The sequence below is a fragment of the Salvelinus alpinus genome, chromosome 34, assembly GCF_045679555.1.
Source record: "Salvelinus alpinus chromosome 34, SLU_Salpinus.1, whole genome shotgun sequence".
Classification (NCBI taxonomy): domain Eukaryota; kingdom Metazoa; phylum Chordata; class Actinopteri; order Salmoniformes; family Salmonidae; genus Salvelinus; species Salvelinus alpinus.
Window position 1 is genome coordinate 15911644 of NC_092119.1, and position 19224 is coordinate 15930867.

The following is a 19224-nucleotide window of genomic DNA, read 5'->3' on the forward strand; positions in this document are numbered from 1 at the left end:
TAGTGCACAACATTTTTATGAAATAGTTATTTCATGTCAAGATGATGATTGTCAACGTTCACACTAACTAATAGGCTACTTACTACTTAATGTGCGGAAAATGTATCAACAACCTGGAAGCTGCAGCGTTTTGGATGACACCGCAGGACAGTAGATCAAGCCACGCCCCTCGACTGACTAAATCCCGCTATTATACTATTATTCTCATTCATGTGCGCTGGTGTAAGAGGTATTGAGTTTGAATTATATTAGGTGGTATATATATAATATATATGACAGAGTTAAAAAACAAAAAAAACAAAGCTGAACAATGCATTTATTAGACCCCAGAATATATTATTGGATGACATGACTAGAGACGTGAATACCTTTTATCTTCTAAATAACTGAAATGGTCCATGCACACAGACAGTGTGGTGAAGAAGGCGCAACAGCGCTTCTCCAACCTCAGGAGGCTGAAAAAAAGTGGCTTGTCACCAAAAACCCTCACTAACTTTTACAGGTTCACATTTGAGAGCATCCTGTCGGGCTGAATCACCGCCTGGTACGGCAACTCTCCAGAGGGTGGTGCGGTCTGCACAACGCATCACCGGGGGCAACCTACCTGCCCTCCAGGACACATACAACCCCGATGTCACAGGAAGGCAAAAAAATATAATCAATGACAATAACCACCTCCACTACCTGTTCACCCCAGTGAGGTCAGTACAGGTGCATCAAAGCTGGTACAGAGAGATAAAAAAACAGCTTCTATCTCAAGGCCATGAGATTGTTATACAGCCACCACTAGCACAGAGATATCATTGGCCACTTTAATAAATGGAACACAAGTCACTTTAATAATGCCACTTGAAGAATGTTTACATATCTCGCATTACTCATCTCATATGTGTATACTGTATCCTTCACTATCTATTCTTTACTATCTATTGCATCTTAGCCGCTCTGTCGCTGCTCATCCATATATTTTATACTTATATATTCTCATCCCGTTCCTTTACTAGATTGTACACATTAGGTTTTGTTGTGGAATTGTTAGATATTACGTGATACTGCTGCACTGTCGGATTTAGAAGCATAAACATTTCGCTACACTTGCAATAACATCTGCTATCCATTTGTATGTGACCAATAAAATACATTTTTATTTGATTGAACTATTTTGAGCTTTTATTTATTTACATCATGTGAGCCAGAAGATGTCAGTGTTGCCCAGAATAACCTTCTAGTTGGGATCATATTTTCTCTACCTCGGATAGTGACATTTTAACATCAACATCCTGGTATTACTGCATAACTTAATAAAATGTACAACCATTGTGAGAAATGCCTTTTACATTCATTGTCCTGCCAACCTGAATTTGAACCAAGGCAAAGTCAGCTCTGCTGTGCCCGTACATACAGCCTATGACTGGGCTAGCCCTGATACATGCCTGTTGACTCCTATGCTTTGCGGCATCTACTTCAGCCACGTATCAGAGCTGGGCTATACTGGTGTCCTAACTTTACACCAGTAGAGGTAGGAGACAGTTCTCGCCCATTCAATCAGTTCTGTTGGTCCTTCAGTCAGTTGTGTTGGGCCTAAACATTATATGGCTGGGCTAGCCTGGTGGTGTAGAGGTAGGAGGCAGTACAGTACCAGCCTGTATCTGGAAGGCCCTGGATGTGGTGGCTGGGGATTTGTTCACTGGTCTGACTCATTGAGATGGGCTGGCTGCTCTGGCTGTTGATGTGGATAGCCTGGGCCTGACCCTTCTCTCTGGTCATCTGATCCGGTATGGGGCCGTGGTCCTGAATGGGTGTCCCTTCGCAATCCGTGATATTTTGCAAGCCCTGCCACATCCAACGAGCGTCAGAGCCGGTATAGTAGGTTTAGATCTTATAACGTCACATGGCGAGACCCAGATGCAGACACAGGAGGCAGATGGTTTGAATCTCTGATATGTATTAGAATACAAGGGGCAGGCAATAGGCAGGTTGAGGAGAGCCAGTATTTCATCAAATCTAAATCAAACTTTATTTGTAACATGCGCCGAATACATTAACCAGGTCAGAGTCCGAAAGGTACAGGGGGGCAGGCAGGCTCGAGGTCAAGGCAGGCTGAATGGTCAGGCAGAGTGGGAAGGCAGGCGGGCTCAGTGTCAGGGCAGGCAGAACAGGTCGGAACCGGGAGGGCTAGAAAACAGAGACTAGGAAAAACAGGAGCACGGAAAAACACGCTGGTAGGCTTGACAAGCCAAGACAAACTGGGAACAGACAGAGAGAACACATGTATAAATACACTGGGGATAATAGGGAAGATGGACGACACCTGGAGGGGGGTGGAGACAAGCAAAGACAGGTAAAACAGATCACGGTGGAGTGAAGACAAGCACAAAGACAGGTGAAACAGATCAGGGTGGAGCGGAGACAAGCACAAAGACAGGTGAAACAGATCAGGGTGGAGCAGAGACAAGCACAAAGACAGGTGAAACAGATCAGGGTGGAGCAGAGACAAGCACAAAGACAGGTGAAACAGATCAGGGTGGAGTGGAGACAAGCACAAAGACAGGTGAAACAGATCAGGGTGGAGCAGAGACAAGCACAAAGACAGGTGAAACAGATCAGGGTGGAGCAGAGACAAGCACAAAGACAGGTGAAACAGATCAGGGTGGAGCAGAGACAAGCACAAAGACAGGTGAAACAGATCAGGGTGTGACAGATCTTTCTCCTTTATTGACGCTTTGGCTGTTTGATGGTTTGTCGGAGGGGCGATTTCTTCTTAGTGGCCCTCTCCCTGAAAATGGCAGCTCTAACCTTTATGTCCTGGCGCTTGCTGGACTTTCTTGGGCGCCCTGAAGCCTTCTTCACAACAATTGAACCGCTCTCCTTGAAGTTCTTGATGATCCGATAAATGGTTGATTTAGGTTCAATCTTACTGGCAGCAATATCCTTGCCTGTGAAGCCCTTTTTGTGCAAAGCAATGATGGCACCTGTTTCCTTGCAGGTAATCATGATTGATAGAAGAAGAACAATGATTCCAAGCACCACCCTCATTTTGAAGCTTCCAGTCTGTTATTCGAACTCAATCTCCAGCCTTGTCCTCGTCAACACTCACACCTGTGTTAACGAGAGAATCACTGACATGATGTCAGCTGGTCCTTTTGTGGCAGGGCTGAAATGCAGTGGAAATGTTTTGGGGGGGATTCAGTTCATTTGCATGGCAAAGAGGGACTTTGCAATTCATCTGATCACCCTTCATAACATTCTGGAGTATATGAAAATTGCCATCCTACAAACTGAGGCAGCAGACTTTGTGAAACTTTATATTTGTGTCATTCTCAAAACTTTTGGCCACGACAGTATATTTATTCACTCTGTGATAGGGTTGGATTCTATATGCTACTTTTATTGTCCTGTAAATGGTTCAGTGCTTATAATTTAGGCTGTGTGTAGAATGGGGCATAATGGAAATTACCTCTAATAAATTACTACTAGATTATATTGATAAGGAACACAGCATACAATTTTGGCTTGTGTATTCATTTGACAATTTATGATATAACACAATGAATGGCTAATTCGTCATACGGCATGATATTTGATATTATTTATAACACGTTACGCTTTGTTTTGATTGAATGTTTTGCATGCCAACGGTGGTTCCATGTGCTGTGCCTAGGAATGAAGACAAAAGAGTTCAACAGAGTAAAGAACACAAACTGGAAGTGCAGTCTTTGTTGTTGAAAATGTATGCTATACCCCATCCACACTGAAGAGGCTCTGACATGTACATCAACCAGGGATAAAGAGAAAGTTAACACTGTGAAATGTTTCATAATTAATTTAAATTAAGTGTCTGTTGACATGTTGAAAAAGATTAAAGGTCTACAATTTGTTTAATTTGTCAATATTATATTTTTATTTACTGGGCACTACTGTGGTTACATGTTCAGTATATGTATTGACCAACAAACCCACTGCAGCCTACCTCACTAGCTCACTCTCTAGCTCTGCTTTGGACAATTAATAGCATGACTCTCGTACTTTGCCCTTTTCCTTTATGGTTGATATTAACGACGAAAGGAGATATTATCTGTCTCTCTCCTATTGTAAATACCGTGGAAAAATAAAAAACAGGGAAAATAAGTACTTAGAACTATCAATTATTGTAGATAAATATTAAAGAAAAGAGGACTGAACCCCCTAATTGTCAAACTAATAATAATGTACAACAATATAGACGATACATAACTAGAGGTTATGCAATATGGGTGTATATCCACTGCACGCTTCCTAGGTGTGTAATTGACATGGCCAAGGAGCTATTGCAAATTTGAAACTAGGAAAAATGTACGTTACACCGCATGATTTTACAGTACACAAGAGTGTGCAATATAGAAGGGTAGTCAGCGGACATTAGGTCACATGACCAAGGAGCTATTGAAATTTGAATGTAAAAAAAGTGTGTACTTTGTTCACACTCCCTAACTAATTCAAATAGGAATACAAAACGTTGCTCACATTTCCACATGTTTATTAGCTTTGGAAAGCAAATTAATGTCTAAATCGTGAAAATAAGACCTGTGCAATGTTGTGGGCAATTTTTCCAACATCATGACATTTATTTGGAGTCTGTGGATCAAGTGGTTTGAAAGCTATTGAGGTTTGAGAGCGCGAATATCCGTCGAATATCGAACTTGAAACTGTCTTTACCTCGGTGTTAGGTAACGTTTGATGGTGATATTTCATTCACTTAGCTATCCATCTATACAGTATGTGAAGTTGGCTAGATAGCTGGTAAGCTCATTTGAGTTAGTCTGCCCTGTAGCTAGTTAGCTAATAACACATCGTTTTTTACTTACTTGAATAGATTCTCCCAGCCATGTGGACAATTGGAAACAGGGCAGCAAAGTGTGTCACCTGAGCGTTTTAGAGGATATTACTATTGAACTATGTATCAATTTAATAACCAGACCTTCATACAAACTTGCTATGCTGAATTCTTGACGCACGATCGAACATGCTGCCAGCACGCCCACAAGCGAGTTACAAATGGGCGGCATAAACGGCAATTTACCGTAATCTAGTGTACAATCACCGCCATCACACTCCCTCATCGGATTGGTCGCGTATGCGGGCGTTTACGACTTTGTGGCTGTGGTAACTACCCTTCTCTCGCCTTCGTTCAGACTATCGCGAGACGGAGATTATTCTGTGGCTTTACACCCGTTGAACAATGAGCCAGATATTTCACCGGATGTATAAATGTGAAGCATCCGGTTGGCGTTTCCACTAACTACCAAATATGGTGATGAGGGGAAAACCAGTGGCCGGCAGAGGGAAAATAAGGAGCGAGATGTATTTTGTCCAACATTCTGCTACTTTGCTCATTGATGGAACATTTGATCTTCATACAGTTTTCTGTTTCCAAAACTATTATCTGTAACAAACAGAGTGGACTGCGTTTTGTAGACTTTACCCCTTTTCCAAAGTAAAAAAAAAAAAAGAAGTGTTGTTTGGAAGGAGCGCAAGGGCTAGGTGTTCCCTAGCGAAAATGTGCGAATAAATGCTAAAACGAGCCAATAGGATCTCACTAGCTCGTGCTTGGCTCTGCCTATATCCTTGCTTATTCTATCCACTATGATTCATTTGCTCCCATTGGAAACGACAGGTTCCGGTCTTTCTTGGGTCAGTTTAAAAAAACGTTGGTAAAATCCTCCGCATGTGCGTGCATACTCCTTTAAAATACCTTCCCTTGAAAAACGAGAAGCGGCAGACTGTTAGTCCATCTTGAGACGCCGTAACTAGTATATATTTTCTCAAAATAGTCAGAATTAAACAAAGAAAACCCCAAAAAATCTGTCATTCATTGACGTTTTTGTCCAGGATATCTTAGTCGCACAATTTTACATCTCAGATGTTTGGTGCAGTATTTCTCAATCGAAAAAAAAAAATGGAATGAAAACGATTCGTCTCTCGTTGAATGACAAACACTTAATTGAAGTTAATTCAACTTAATTGAACACCCTACTGTTGACCAATCGCCGAAAAAATATCGTGTGCATGAACAGCCGAAAGAAAACCTTGCCGAATGGTGCGTTCAAAACAACTGGGAACTCAATCTCCGATATCCTTGTGTTCAATAGAACTGGGAACTCGAAAGAAAAAAACTAGCTCCAACTTGGAAAATATTTTTTCCTAGTTCCCAGTTGTCTTGAAAGCACCAGAAGACCAACGGACAAAAACTTCATAAAATGTCCTCATAATATATTGTAACGACCCTGGGTTTATAAGCGCGGATAACGACTCTGCCGCACGAGCATGCTCCCTGCTATTTCATTACAATATACACAAGCTTTCCCCAAATGTTTCAAATGGGAAGCATGTGGGTTTCTAGTAGTTACTACAGTCAAGGTCAAGATTAGCTATATTGTAATAATTCACGAAAACAACAATTGCTTTATGGTCTAAATTTAAGGTTCGGTTTAAAATCAGATTCTAAGATGATAAAATGGTAGAAATAGGCGGGGTTGTGATTTTGTGGCTGTAGTAACTAGTGACGACCAGCATGCGGACGCTTGGGCTAATCATAGTCCAACAGCAGTGTTCTAGAATATTGGACCGTTGGCTTTTATACTTGTCGAATTCTCAGCGCAGCTCAAGCAATTTCTCCAACTGTCAACACAGAGGACGTGTACCTGAGACGCGTTGGTTGGGAATTGTGGGAAGGTGCGTGTTCGGGCAGTAGTGCCCTGCGGATTGTGGTCTCAGAGCCAGCTATTGCTGCGGTCACGTGCTAGTCGTTACTCGGAACTCATCGACTTGCTAACTTGTTGTGCACGCTGCATGTGTATAACTACAACCAGTTAGCAAGTCAGAAATGTCAGTATCCTAGTTCCGACTGGCATTTCAACGCAGCATGTGGCAATGGGATGCCGGGCTATCGCGTCTGTGGACTATGTATGAGTTATGCTTAAAATCTCAAGCATGCGCAGATGTGAGCCACTGATCGTAATACGCTCTGTTTGGTACAATTTTCCTGTCCCACCATTTATTTATCCTTTGTTGTTGTCTAGCAAACAACTGTTTATTGTAGTCCACTCTCACATAATTGTTTGAAATTTAGTTCAGGTTCTAGTTTAATTGTAGGCGAATCTTTATTATAGGCGATATGACGTCTGCTCTCTGTAAGGTCAACTTGAAGAATGTTGGACAACCTTTTACAAGAGACATGTAGTAGGTTAGTAGCCTTTTTATATGCCATAACTGTGTTTGTAGTTCTCCTACAGTACACTATGAACACAATATGGTTATTACCAGATTCTTTGGATGAATAAAAAAAAAACGTCACCACTTCATGGCTCATCAGTAGTTGGCTGGATGCAAACTCATAAAGGCACACAGGATTTATTTGATTACTTTCAGGACTTTAACACCGCAGAGTAGGGTGAAGTTGCCTCTAGACGCTGATCTTGGGTCAGTTTTGCATTTCCCCCACTAATGGATAAGGTTGGGGGAGGGGAACTGATCATCTATCTGCGCATCCCACAGATACAAACTAGCCTGATGGAGAATTCTATTACAATGATTTGGCTGTTCATTATGCAGAGTAGTAAATTAGTTTGATACATTGTGACCTTGCACAGCCTGCACGTAGGTCAAAACATTCGTTGGAGAAGTTCTGTTAGGCATCATAATAGAATATGGGCAAATAGCAGTGTTTTATGTAAATGCCCTTAAGAAAAAATATTGCAGACAAAATGCGGTATAACTGCAGTATCCTGCAATTACTGTATCCAAAATACCACAGGCGACTGGTTACTGAAGCTTCAAAAGGGTTATTACATTTTTTTTTCAACTTGCTGTATTTAACTTCAAAATCCCAAGCAGTGTTGGATATATTTCATCCAGATAAATCAAAAGGTTGAATGTTTAACACTTAATTGAGTCGAGTGGTTAGTGTATGTACAAATAGCCCATTGTCATTTAATTGACATTAACCAACCAACGTATCCTTAAACTTTAGCCTTGTGTTATATATATATATATATATATATAAATGTAACCTTTAACTAGGCAAGTCAATAAAGAACAAATTCTTATTTACAATGATGGCCTACCAAGAGGCAAAAGGCCTGATGCAGCGACGGGGCTGGGATCAAAAATAAACACGTAGGACTGGAACACTGCAATGCTGTTTAAGTTTTTTTCCCACCCCTTTCTCCCCCCACACCCTCCTCTAACCCGGACGACGCTGGGCCAATTGTGAGCCACCTCATGGGTCTCCCGGGCGCGGCCGGGCTGCGACACTTGCACTGCTATTTTGATATGGATTTTGCATTTGATCATACTCCCCTTCCTGTATCACCTACAGGTGCTTTAACAAGGTATACAGTGCCTTCGGAAACTAGTCAGACCCCTTGACTTTCCACATTTTGTTAGGTTACAACCTTGTTCGAAAATTTATTAAATTGAGGCCAAAGAGTTCAATCTTGGTTTTATCAAGTCAGATAATCTTTTTTCTCATGGTCAGAGTCTTTAGGTGCCTTTTTGGCAAATTCCAAGCGGGCCGTCATGTGCCTTTTACTGAGGAGTGGCTTCCGTCTGGCCACTCTGCCATAAAGGCCTGATTGGTGGAGTGCTACAGAGATGTTTGTCCTTCAGGAACCTTCTCCACATAGGAACTCTAGAGCTCTGTCAGAGTGACCATCGGGTTCTTGGTCACCTCCCAGATGAAGGCCCTTCTCCCCCGGTTGCTTAGTTTGACTGGGCGGCCAGCTCTAGGAAGAGTCTTGGTGGTTACAAACTTCTTCAATTTAAGAATGATGGAGGCCACTGTGTTCTTGGGACCTTCAATGCTGCAGAAATGTTTTCGTACCCTTCCCCAGATCTGTGCCTCAACACAATCCTGTCTCGGAGATCTACGGACTATTCCTTTGACCTCATGGCTTGTTTTTTTCTCTGACATGCGCTGTCAACTGTGGGACCTTTTATATAGACAGGTGTGTGCCTTTCCAAATCATGTCCAATCAAGATCTAGAAACATCTCAAGGAGGATCAATGGAAACAGGATGCACCTGAGCTCAATTTCGAGTCTCATAGCAAAGGGTCTGTATACTTATGAGGTATTGTGAGTAGATTGCTGAGGAAATACTTTTGTTTAATCCATTTTAGAATAAGGCTGTAACGTAACAAAATGTGTAAAAAGTCAAGGGGTCGGAATACTTTCCGAAGGCACTGTATACACAGTATAACGCAGTACAAGTATTACAACTTTCCATTATGTTGTTTTTCTCCCAGCAGAATCATCCTGTGATGAAGAGTGTGATGAAGAGTATGACAGTCGTGGTGGTGGGTGGAGGTGTGGTTGGCTTCTCCACAGCTGTGTGCATCGCTGAGGCCCTCCCCTACTGCTCTGTGACCCTCATAGCTGACAGGTTTACCCCAGACACCACCAGCGACGTGGCTGCTGGGATCCTGATTTGCTCACCGTTCCCAGGTGAGACATGGGCATCTCTTTATCCAGTTAATTAAGTTCATTAACAGTCATTATTTTTTATTGGTTTCTGACCACTTCATGTGAATTGGCAGACAATAGGATGTTGAACTTTTCACTATATATGCTTTTAGTGTACGAGGCCTATATGTTACTGCATTGTGTGTTAATGGTAAATTCATTATTTCATAATTTACTTTAAGTAAATTCATCCGAAAATATCATCCCCAGTTGATGTGACTTTTACTCCCTCCCTCTCTCCCCCTCCCTCCCTGTCTCTCTCTCTCCCTCCCTCCGTCTCTCCCTCCCTCTGTCTCTCTCTCTCCCCCTGTCCCTCCCGCCCTTCTTCTCTCTCCCTCTCTCCCTTCCTTTACATCCCCCCTCCCCCTCTACATTCCTCCCCCCCCCCCCCTACATCCCTCCCCCCTACATCCCTCTCCCCCCCTACATTCCTCCCTCCCCCTACATCCCTCTCTCTCCTCCCCTACATCTCTCTCCCCCCTCTACATTCCTCTCCCACCCTACATTTCTCCCTCCCCCCTACATCCCTCTCCCCCCTCTACATTCCTCCCTCCCCTCTACATCCCTCTCCCCCCTACATTCCTCCCTCCCCCCTACATCCCTCTCTCTCCCCCCTACACCCCCCCTCTACATTCCTCCCTCCCCCCTACATCCCTCTCCCCCCCTACATTCCTCCCTCCCCCTACATCCCTCTCTCTCCCCCCTCTACATCCCTCTCCCCCCTACATTCCTCCCTCCCCCCTACATCCCTCTCTCTCCCCCCTACACCCCCCCCCCCCCTCTACATTCCTCCCTCCCCCCTACATCTCTCTCTCCCCCAGATATCCCTCTGGAACAGCAGCAGAGGTGGTTCAAGGAGACGATTGATCACCTGCTGGCTATTGCCCAATCAGAACAGGCATCAGAGGCTGGGGTGTTGCTCAGCTCAGGGTAAGGATCCTCAACCATAAAGGAATGGATGTTATATAGTGCACTACTTTTGACCGGAGCCAGAAGAGAAGTGCACTATAGGGAATAGGGTGCCATTTCTGAAACACACATTACAGCCAGTTCAATAGTTCTCTGACATAAGTCCTACTGGTTGAAAATGCTCACCACTGTGAAGGGGTTTGGTTATAACTGGTATTGATTATATATTTTTTAGATGGCAAATACACAAGGAGCTCCCTGCGGATAAGGTGCCATTCTGGTCTGCATTTGTGCTGGGTTTCCGAATCATGACAGACCGTGAACTGAAACGGTTTCCCGATCACAAGTTTGGCCAGGCGTTCACCACAGTGAAATGTGAATGTTCCAACTACCTGCGATGGATGGAGAAGAGGTCAATTCTTGGTCTTAGCTTGTTTTACTTCTATACTATAGTCATGTGTTAATCTATTAACGGTTACTGTATCAAAAAACATTGTAACAGCTACTCTATGTACTTCCTGAATTAACATATAGATGTTTGCTTTTTTCTCTGTTTCAAATCTTTTCTGACTTTAAAAAGTGTTGTTTTAGGTTTAGAAAAGCAGGAGGCCAGGTTGTGAAGCAGAAAGTAAACGACCTCCAGGAACTAAGCAGCCAGGGCTACGACGTCATCGTCAACTGCTCCGGTCTGGGCGCCAAGACTCTAGTAGGGGACTCTGAGGTCTACCCTGTCAGGGGGCAGGTCCTCAATGTGTGTATACACACACACACCTAAGAGAGCTTGTGAATAAGCATTTCATTGTGCTGTATATGACCATAAACATCCATATTATTTGAAGGTCCAGGCCCCGTGGCTCCAACACTTCATCCGGGATGGGGAAGGGCAGTCCTATATCTACCCAGGGATGCACAGCGTGACAGTGGGCGGCACCAGGCAAGTCAAGTTTATTAGAAAACATAATTGCATCATGAAATGAGATGCGGTTTACCTGAGGAATACTCTGAAATAAACACATTACGTAATGATATTGTAGGAAGGGGGATGCACTAATTACCACAAAACATCACGTTCACTACAAGTTCAGTCTGTATGCTCTCTAGAAGAGAGACAGTTATCTTTTTGTGTGGCTGATTGGCTCTGTAGGCAGGTGGACGACTGGCGCCTGGAAGTGGACCCAGAGGACAGCCAGGACATCCTGGAGCGCTGTAGCAGACTGGAGCCGTCCCTAAGCAGGGCCAGGGTCCTGGGGGTGTCTGTGGGGCTGAGACCCAGTAGGAAGAACGTCCGGGTGGAGAGAGAGATGGTCCTCCTGGGGAGCCGACAGGTACCGGTGGTACATAACTACGGCCATGGGGGCTGGGGGGTCACTCTGAGCTGGGGCACGGCCCTGGAAGCACTGGGGCTGGTCAGGAAGTGTCTCCATGAGATGCGCCCCAGGGCCAGGCTGTGAACACTACGCAGATACTCTGCCATAGAAATCGTTTCTAAATAACTGTATGATATAATTACTTGATCTGCACCAATTAGTGATACCTGCTGCCATTGCACATTAATGAAATGAAAGCGATACGATTTTGCTTACTTGATGAATGAAATCTCCACAGTGAAAAGTTATTTGAATTATGTCATCTGAATATTATGGAAGCTACCCAGATGAATGACATTGAATTAATAGACTTTGCCGTTTAGAAGTGGCAAAACCCCTTAGAGAAGGATATTTCAGACAAGCAATTGATAATGGCTGAGGTAGAATAGTTAAAGGTACAGGGACTTGACATTTCACTAAGTGATAGTAAATATTGTCTTATGTTTCATGTTCAGATGTCTGATTTAATCAATTCTAACTTTCCATAAAAATAAAAATAAAAGACCTTGTTTTTTGTATTGCTTTAATCACACTCAAATATCTTAATAAAACAAATGCGGTTTATTACTGTAGTCCTCAGTCACAGTATTTCATATACAGTATTTACATAACTTACAGCTTGGCAATGTTCATACTAGTTTAGAATCAAACAGGGTTAAAGTTGAAATATGACAGGAAACCCAGTAAGCTGCAGTAAGATATATTTTTTGTCAGTTATCAGTCTGTAAACCTCCAGCTGGGGCCTGTGGTCTTCGACACATCTTCTTAGCACTACCATAGTACTGTATATGTGGTGAGAGCCCATTTATCTTGTCAGAGAAGGGCTCTGTTGTCAGATATCTCCAGGATGGATCCCGACCTGACAGGTGTCGTTTTCCTTCCCACAGCAGACTGAGTCCTGTCGGCTTCAGACTAGGGAGGAGTGTCTGCACGGTCAGTCTGAGGTGCAGGGCTGAGTTGCTCCTTTGTAATAACTATATACATCCTCTAAAGAGGTGCTGTCTAAAGAAAAGTGTTCAGAGGCACTATTCTAGTCACTTGTCATTGCTGAGGGGTGATGGTACACATGGGTTTGGGTTTGACAGGGAAGGCTAAACGATGCTTGGGCCTACATCCCCGTGATGGAGGGGATATTGAGGTATGTGCGTGGAAGGTCTGTTAACCTGGGAATTTCCATGTTCAACTAACATACAAGACAGAACACTACAAGGTGTGTTGAGCAGTGGTTGTGTGGGTGGGTAGGGTCCTTCTGAGTGTCTTAGGTGCGGTAGAGCCTCTTGTGTAGGTTCTCCCTGCGCCCCTTGGACATGGTGGTATGAGCTGGCTCTAGGTCTTCCAGGGTGTGTTCAGTGGTGTGGAGGCTCAGGTCTGAGTGGAGCTCCCCCAGGGAGAGGCAAGGCCGCAGTAGCCCCAGGGCTGTGGGACTAGGCCTACCTCCCAGCCACAGCTCCTCACAGCTCCAGCTCCAGCTCCTCAGCATCTTCATGGCTATATGGGTGTCTCTGTGATGGCTCTGGCCCCGCTCTGGTCTCAGGTTGTAGCTGGTCATGGGGACTATTAGAGATGGTAAGGTAGAGGCCTGGTTCTCTGATCTGGTCTGTAGGGTGGTTTTGCTGGGGTGAGTCAGGGGGAGGTTGAAGGGGAGGCTGGGGTTCTCTGGTGAAGGGAGGTGACTGGACTCAAAACCTGACGAGGACCTGCTCATGGAAGATGTCTTTTTGCCCCTCCCTCCTGAAACAAACAGGCATTGTTAATGGATTAATATGCCGGTCTTTTCAGAGGAGCTGAAATACATGGACGGAAACAGAACTGTAAAAAAAAGAAGCATTTATTGTATTGTGAAAGCTGACGGGAATATGAAGCATGATGTCCAGTAGAGATGACTGGTGAGAGAAATAAGCAGGCAGACCGGTCTAGTAAACCACTGAGTAGTTTATTTCATTCTCGGGCTCCACTATGACAGTGGCACACTTTAGAACTGCTCAAAGACTGGTCATGTCCCAAATGGCGCCCCATTCCCCAATGTAGTAATGGCGCCATGTAGTGCACTATTGGTCTTGGTTAAAAGCAGCGTACTAGATAAGGAATAGGGTGCCATTTGGGACAGACATAGCTAGACCAGTATAACTCCTACCATCAGAAGAGCGCCATGAGTTGTATGTAACACTGATTTGAACGTATCGTCAGCTATAACACACAGCTTATCTTATAAACATTTGTCATTTTTTTCAGTCACAACTATGTATTTTGATGCACCCACAATTATTGTACAAAAATGTTGCACCACCATTTTAACAAGTAAATCATTTTTTTAATTTTTACCCCTTTGTCACCCCAATTTCGTGATAGCCAATTGGTAGTTAGTCTTGTCCCATCGCTGTAACTCCCGTACAGACTCGGGAGTGGCAAAGGTCGAAAGCCTTGTGTCCTCCAAAACACGACCCTGCCAAGTCACACTGCTCGCTTAACCCGGAAGCCAGCTGCACCAATGTGTCGGAGGAAAAACAGTCCAACTGACGACCGTGTCAGCGTGCATGCGCCCACAGGAGTCGCTAGAGCGCGATGCGACAAGGACATCCCGGCCGGCCAAACCCTCCCCTAACCCGGACGACGCTTGGCCAATTGTGTGCCGCCTCCTCATGGGTCTCCCGGACGGCTGTGACACAGCCCGGGATCAATAATTGAACCATTTACTAACTCAGAATCTTGCATGAAGCAGGTCTGGCTTTAGGCACATCATATTGTGCTACATTACATGGTTCTGAACTAAATATGAACACAAAAACAGCACAAATCTAGAGAAATATACAGGTGTGGAAAATCCTCGTCATAAACTCTCCACTAGGGCTGATGACATTCACAACAGCCTTCATATATCATCACCGTAATTTTAAAGACTAAAACCAAAGCAAATAACCACAATAAGAAAGGTATAGTTATCAAATAAAGCTTCCACAGTAAATATATGTAAGTAGTACTGAGAAGTCTTCTTTTTCTTCTTTTCTTACTACAGCAGTTACCATTTTCAGCCAATGCAAAGACCGATCTATTCCTGTGTAGGTCCAGAAACAGCTCTACAGAACACATTGTACAGGTCTCTGGAGATAGTGGAGTGAGTGAGTGTAGGAGGGTTAGCTCTCCTCTCCCTTATACACAGGCAGAGCTAGATCGATACCCTCTCATCAGTTCGCCTCCGTTCTGGTTGAATGGAAAATTAATTATTGCAAAGAAAAATAAGAAAAATTGTCTCCGAGTAGGAGTGCTGATCAAGGATCAGGTCCCCCCTGCTGTCTATATAATCATATTAAATCGGATCTAAAAGTCAAAACTGATCCAATATCAGCAGTCCTACCCGGAGACACTGAATATTTGCCCAGATGACTATAGATGCCTGCAGATGGAGGGCAGTAGAGTACAGAGTTGATGGGAAGAGCACTGTCTGGTGATAAGAGAGTCCTTTACTCCCACGATGCAGAGAAACAGAAGAAAGTCACATTGAAATAAAAAATAAAAATATAAGATGAAACAATGCGCTACAGCCAAGTCTCTCTCTCTCTCTCAGGGGCCTCAGAACTCAGTTTGGAATGCTCAAGCTATGAGTGAAGAATGGAGCCCATGGCAGCCCTTAGAGGATGAAGAGGTTGGAGAAGACTCATGACAGCCCTTAGAGGATAAAGAGTTTGGAGAAGACTCATGGCAGCCCTTAGAGGATGAAGAGGTTGTAGAAGACTCATGGCAGCCCTTAGAGGATGAAGAGTTTGGAGAAGACTCATGGCAGCAAGAAGTGGATGAAGATGTGAAAGAGGAGAGTCAGAGTCAAGTCAGGCTGTCGTTACCATTCTCCAGGTTCTCATTGCTCTCATAACAGCCAGAGTCTCGTGGGGAGTCCCCCAGTAGGCCGCTACGGTCCAGTAACAGCTTCTCCTGAGAACCCCCTGACTGGCCGCCATGGTCCTGGTCGCTGCTACCTGTAGGATACAACACCCCCAGCAGAGGGACATCCGTCATACAACAAATTGTGTTTGTGGGAGTATGTGTGGGGGTATGTGTGGGGGTATGTGTGGGGGTGTGTGTACTAACCGTCGTACTCCTGAATTAGCTCCACAGCAGTGAGCAGCACAGCTCTGTGTTGAGGGTCTCTGATGTTGAGCTCATCTAGATCCTCCTCTTCTAGAAGCTTCAAGGTGTCCAGGTCCTCATAGCCGTTAAACAGGAAGGTAGGCAGGTGCTCCTGGGGGAGGGGTGAGAAGGACAGAGGGGTGACAGGGTAGGCTTTGGTCACGTAGCCAACGTAAATTTAAAATAAACATCAAAAGGAGGAGGATCTTAACAGCATTCACGTGTGAGCGTCTGTACATACAGTGGGGCAAAAAAGTATTTAGTCAGCCACCAATTGTGCAAGTTCTCCCACTTAAAAAGATGAGAGAGGCCTGTAATTTTCATTATAGGTACACTTCAACTATGACAGACAAAATGAGAGAAAAAATAAGAAAATAAGTATTTATTTATTAATTAATTGTTTATTTATTAAGCCCGCCACACACACACTATACGTTACATTTATTAAACATAAGGAGAGTGAGTTTGTCACAACCCGGCTCGTGGGAAGTGACAAAGAGCTCTTATAGGACCAGGGCACAAATAATAATAATCAATAATTTTGCTCTTTATTTAACCATCTTACATATAAAACCTTATTTGTTCATCGAAAACTGTGAATAACTCACCACAGGTTAATTTGAAGGGTGTGCTTGAAAGGATGCACATAACTCTGCAATGTTGGGTTGTATTGGAGAGTCTCAATTAATTTTCCGCACCCAGTCTGTGCCTGTATTTAGTTTCATGCTAGTGAGGGCCGAGAATCCACTCTCACATAGGTCTGTGGTTGGAAAGGGCGTCAGTGTCTTAACAGCGTGATTTGCTAAGGCAGGATACTCTGAGCGCAGCCCAATCCAGAAATCTGGCAGTGGCTTCTGATTAAATTACATTTTCACAGAACCGCTTGTTGCAATTTTGATGAGGCTCTCTTGTTCAGATATCGGTAAGTGGACTGGAGGCAGGGCATGAAAGGAATAACGAATCCAGTTGTTTGTGTCATCCATTTCGGGAAAGTACCTGCGTAATTGCGCACCCAACTCACTCAGGTGCTTCGCTATATCACATTTGACATTGTCTGTAAGCTTGAGTTAATTTGCACAGAAAAAAATCATATAATGATGGAAAGACCTGTGTGTTGTCCTTGTTAATGCAGACAGAAAATCATAGCCTCAATTTTGTCCCGCACATTGAATATAGTTGGAGAGTCCCTGTAATCCTAGATTCAGATCAATCAGGCGAGAAAAAACATCACCCAGATAGGCCAGTCGTGTGAAACTCGTCATCATGCAAGCGGTCAGACAAGTGACAATTATGGTCAGTAAAGAAAACTTTTAGCTCGTCTCTCAATTAAAAACAAAGTGTCAATACTTTGCCCCTTGATAACCTGCGCACTTCTGTATGTTGTAAAAGCATTACATGGTCGCTGCCCATATCATTGCATAGTGCCGAAAATACACGAGAGTTCAGGGGCCTTGCTTTAACAAAGTTAACCATTGTCACTGTAGTGTCCAAAACGTCTTTCAAGCAGTCAGGCATTCCCTTGGCAGCAAGAGCCCCTCGGTGGATGCTGCAATGTACCCAAGTGGCGTGCACGCGCGTTACCACTCTACTATGTCTCCCTGTCATGGCTTTTGTGGCATCAGTACAGATACCAACATGAGCAGCAGCTACGTTTGGCTACATACGGATCGTTAGTGGAATTCCCGCGAGAGAGTAGCGGTTAATGTGATTGGATGTTAATTATTTGACTAGGCTACCTGTTTTGACATTGTGTTGTTATTTCCCTGAACACTAGATGGTTTAATTTTATTTTTGGCAGTGAAACGAGGCTATATATTATGTTTTTGAATTAAGAGTGAATTACATTTTTATTTGGCATCCCCCAGTTTCTGAATACCTGTACTACTAGTCATGACTATGAGTTAGTCTAGTACTAGTCATGACTATGAGTTAGTCTAGTACTAGTCATGACTATGAGTTAGTCTAGTACTAGTCATGACTATGAGTTAGTCTAGTAGAAGTAAAGTCATTACTTTGAGGTTGATGCGCTCCAGGAGTTCCTCTACAGAGGTGGGTTTGGGCTGCCCTCCCTTCCTCCTACGTCGAGGGTGTTTAGGTTTGTCTTCCTCAGCCAGAACGTCCACGTAGATGAACTTAAACGTCCCCACCTTATTGTTCAGCAGGCCCATCCACGTCCCCATTGGAGGCTTGCCGATGATGTTAATGACATCACCTCTCTGCAAATCAGGAACAGTCACTGTGATTCGTTCGTTTGGATAATGTGTGTGTACGTGCATGCGTGCGTGCATTTTACCTTCAGTTTGAGAGAGTCAGTGTCGTAGGGGCTGGGGGTGGAGTCCGTGTGCACTATGGCTCGACCACAGAAGGGTCCTCTGTAGGGAGGCTCATCCTCCTCTCCATCCTCAGACTTCACACTCCCTCTGTTGCTGTTGGAGGAGTCGGTGGTGCCCACCGTATGACCACCTGTAAACAATAAGAGATGAGAGGAGCCATTCAAATGATCTCTAAACCACATTGAGATCTATGGTAAATGAACATGCAGGTTGGTAGGGGGCTAGAGTTTTCTGTTCTGCCTGCTGGTCACTGTAAATAACAGTTTCACTTTGGAATATAAGACAAATGTGGACACAACACAGAACCATCCCCCGACCCCACTAGACAGATCCCCCCCCCCACTCACAGACCCATCCCCCCCAACCTACTAGACCCCCCACACACACACACTCACAGATGACCCCCCCCCCCACCCCCCCCCCCCACCCACACACACAGTACTTACTTATGGAGCTCTGTCCGCTGAGGGAGCTTCTCAGGCTCTCCACTGACCCTCCAGCCTTCAGCTTGGGTTTCTCCAGATAGTCTGTGTCTGTGAGGCTGTGGGGGGACTGGGGCCCTCTGGAAATACCGTCTGGGCTTGACTGGAGGGGGGGGGGGGGGGGTACAGAGACATGGTTATTACATGTTTACTAAATATTTAGTCCAGCTTTATCTCTTGATCATCATGAACCAGGTCTATTGAATTGCCACCAGGGACACTAGCTAGAGAGTAGGTACAGTTTGACCACTGGAGCATTTAGCATACATAGATAATTGAATTGCATGGAGTCTGACATACCTGCTCGGGGAGAGAGCAGTGGTATCTCTTGGAGATGTGCTTTCTCATGGTCTCTTTTACCGACTTCACTTTCTTGCCCAAAGAGATTTGAGGGTTTGTCGGTGGAGACTTGACTACATCTTTCACACTGGCATCCCCATCTTTAATCTAAAGTTAGTATACAGTGTGGGGAGACAGAAAAGCTTCATGAAACGAAGGTACTGAAAAACAAAAAA

The 19224-nt window shown here is 44.3% G+C and overlaps 2 protein-coding genes across 18 annotated transcripts in view; one reads left to right on the forward strand and one right to left on the reverse strand.

Moving 5' to 3' along the window:
* Nucleotides 1–6522: 6522 nt before the first annotated feature.
* ddo (D-aspartate oxidase) lies at nt 6523–12284 on the forward strand. 12 transcript variants are annotated; one of them, XM_071382830.1, is made up of 8 exons: nt 6524–6711; nt 7149–7222; nt 9283–9481; nt 10321–10429; nt 10644–10820; nt 11000–11159; nt 11248–11346; nt 11557–12284. In XM_071382830.1, exons 3-8 carry the CDS (start codon nt 9298–9300, stop codon nt 11857–11859), a joined length of 1032 nt encoding a protein of 343 aa, XP_071238931.1. In that variant the 5' UTR covers nt 6524–6711; nt 7149–7222; nt 9283–9297; the 3' UTR covers nt 11860–12284. The 12 variants fall into 12 exon arrangements, with proteins under 12 accessions (XP_071238938.1, XP_071238936.1, XP_071238940.1 ...); XM_071382832.1 differs by having other exon boundaries at nt 9286–9481; XM_071382837.1 differs by lacking the exon at nt 7149–7222 and having other exon boundaries at nt 6523–6711; nt 11248–11342; nt 11553–12284.
* LOC139563863 (SAM and SH3 domain-containing protein 1-like) overlaps nt 12282–19224 on the reverse strand; it is a 107249-nt gene continuing 100306 nt past the window's right edge. For all 6 annotated transcript variants that reach the window (XM_071382822.1, XM_071382820.1, XM_071382823.1 and 3 more), the window contains 7 exons: nt 19010–19156; nt 18674–18812; nt 18188–18357; nt 17907–18110; nt 15856–16006; nt 15612–15743; nt 12282–13506 (listed from right to left, as the gene is read on the reverse strand). In XM_071382822.1, the coding sequence (XP_071238923.1) occupies nt 13034–13506; nt 15612–15743; nt 15856–16006; nt 17907–18110; nt 18188–18357; nt 18674–18812; nt 19010–19156 (1416 nt within the window). In that variant the 3' untranslated portion in view covers nt 12282–13033. The remainder of the gene's footprint in view (nt 13507–15611; nt 15744–15855; nt 16007–17906; nt 18111–18187; nt 18358–18673; nt 18813–19009; nt 19157–19224) is intronic.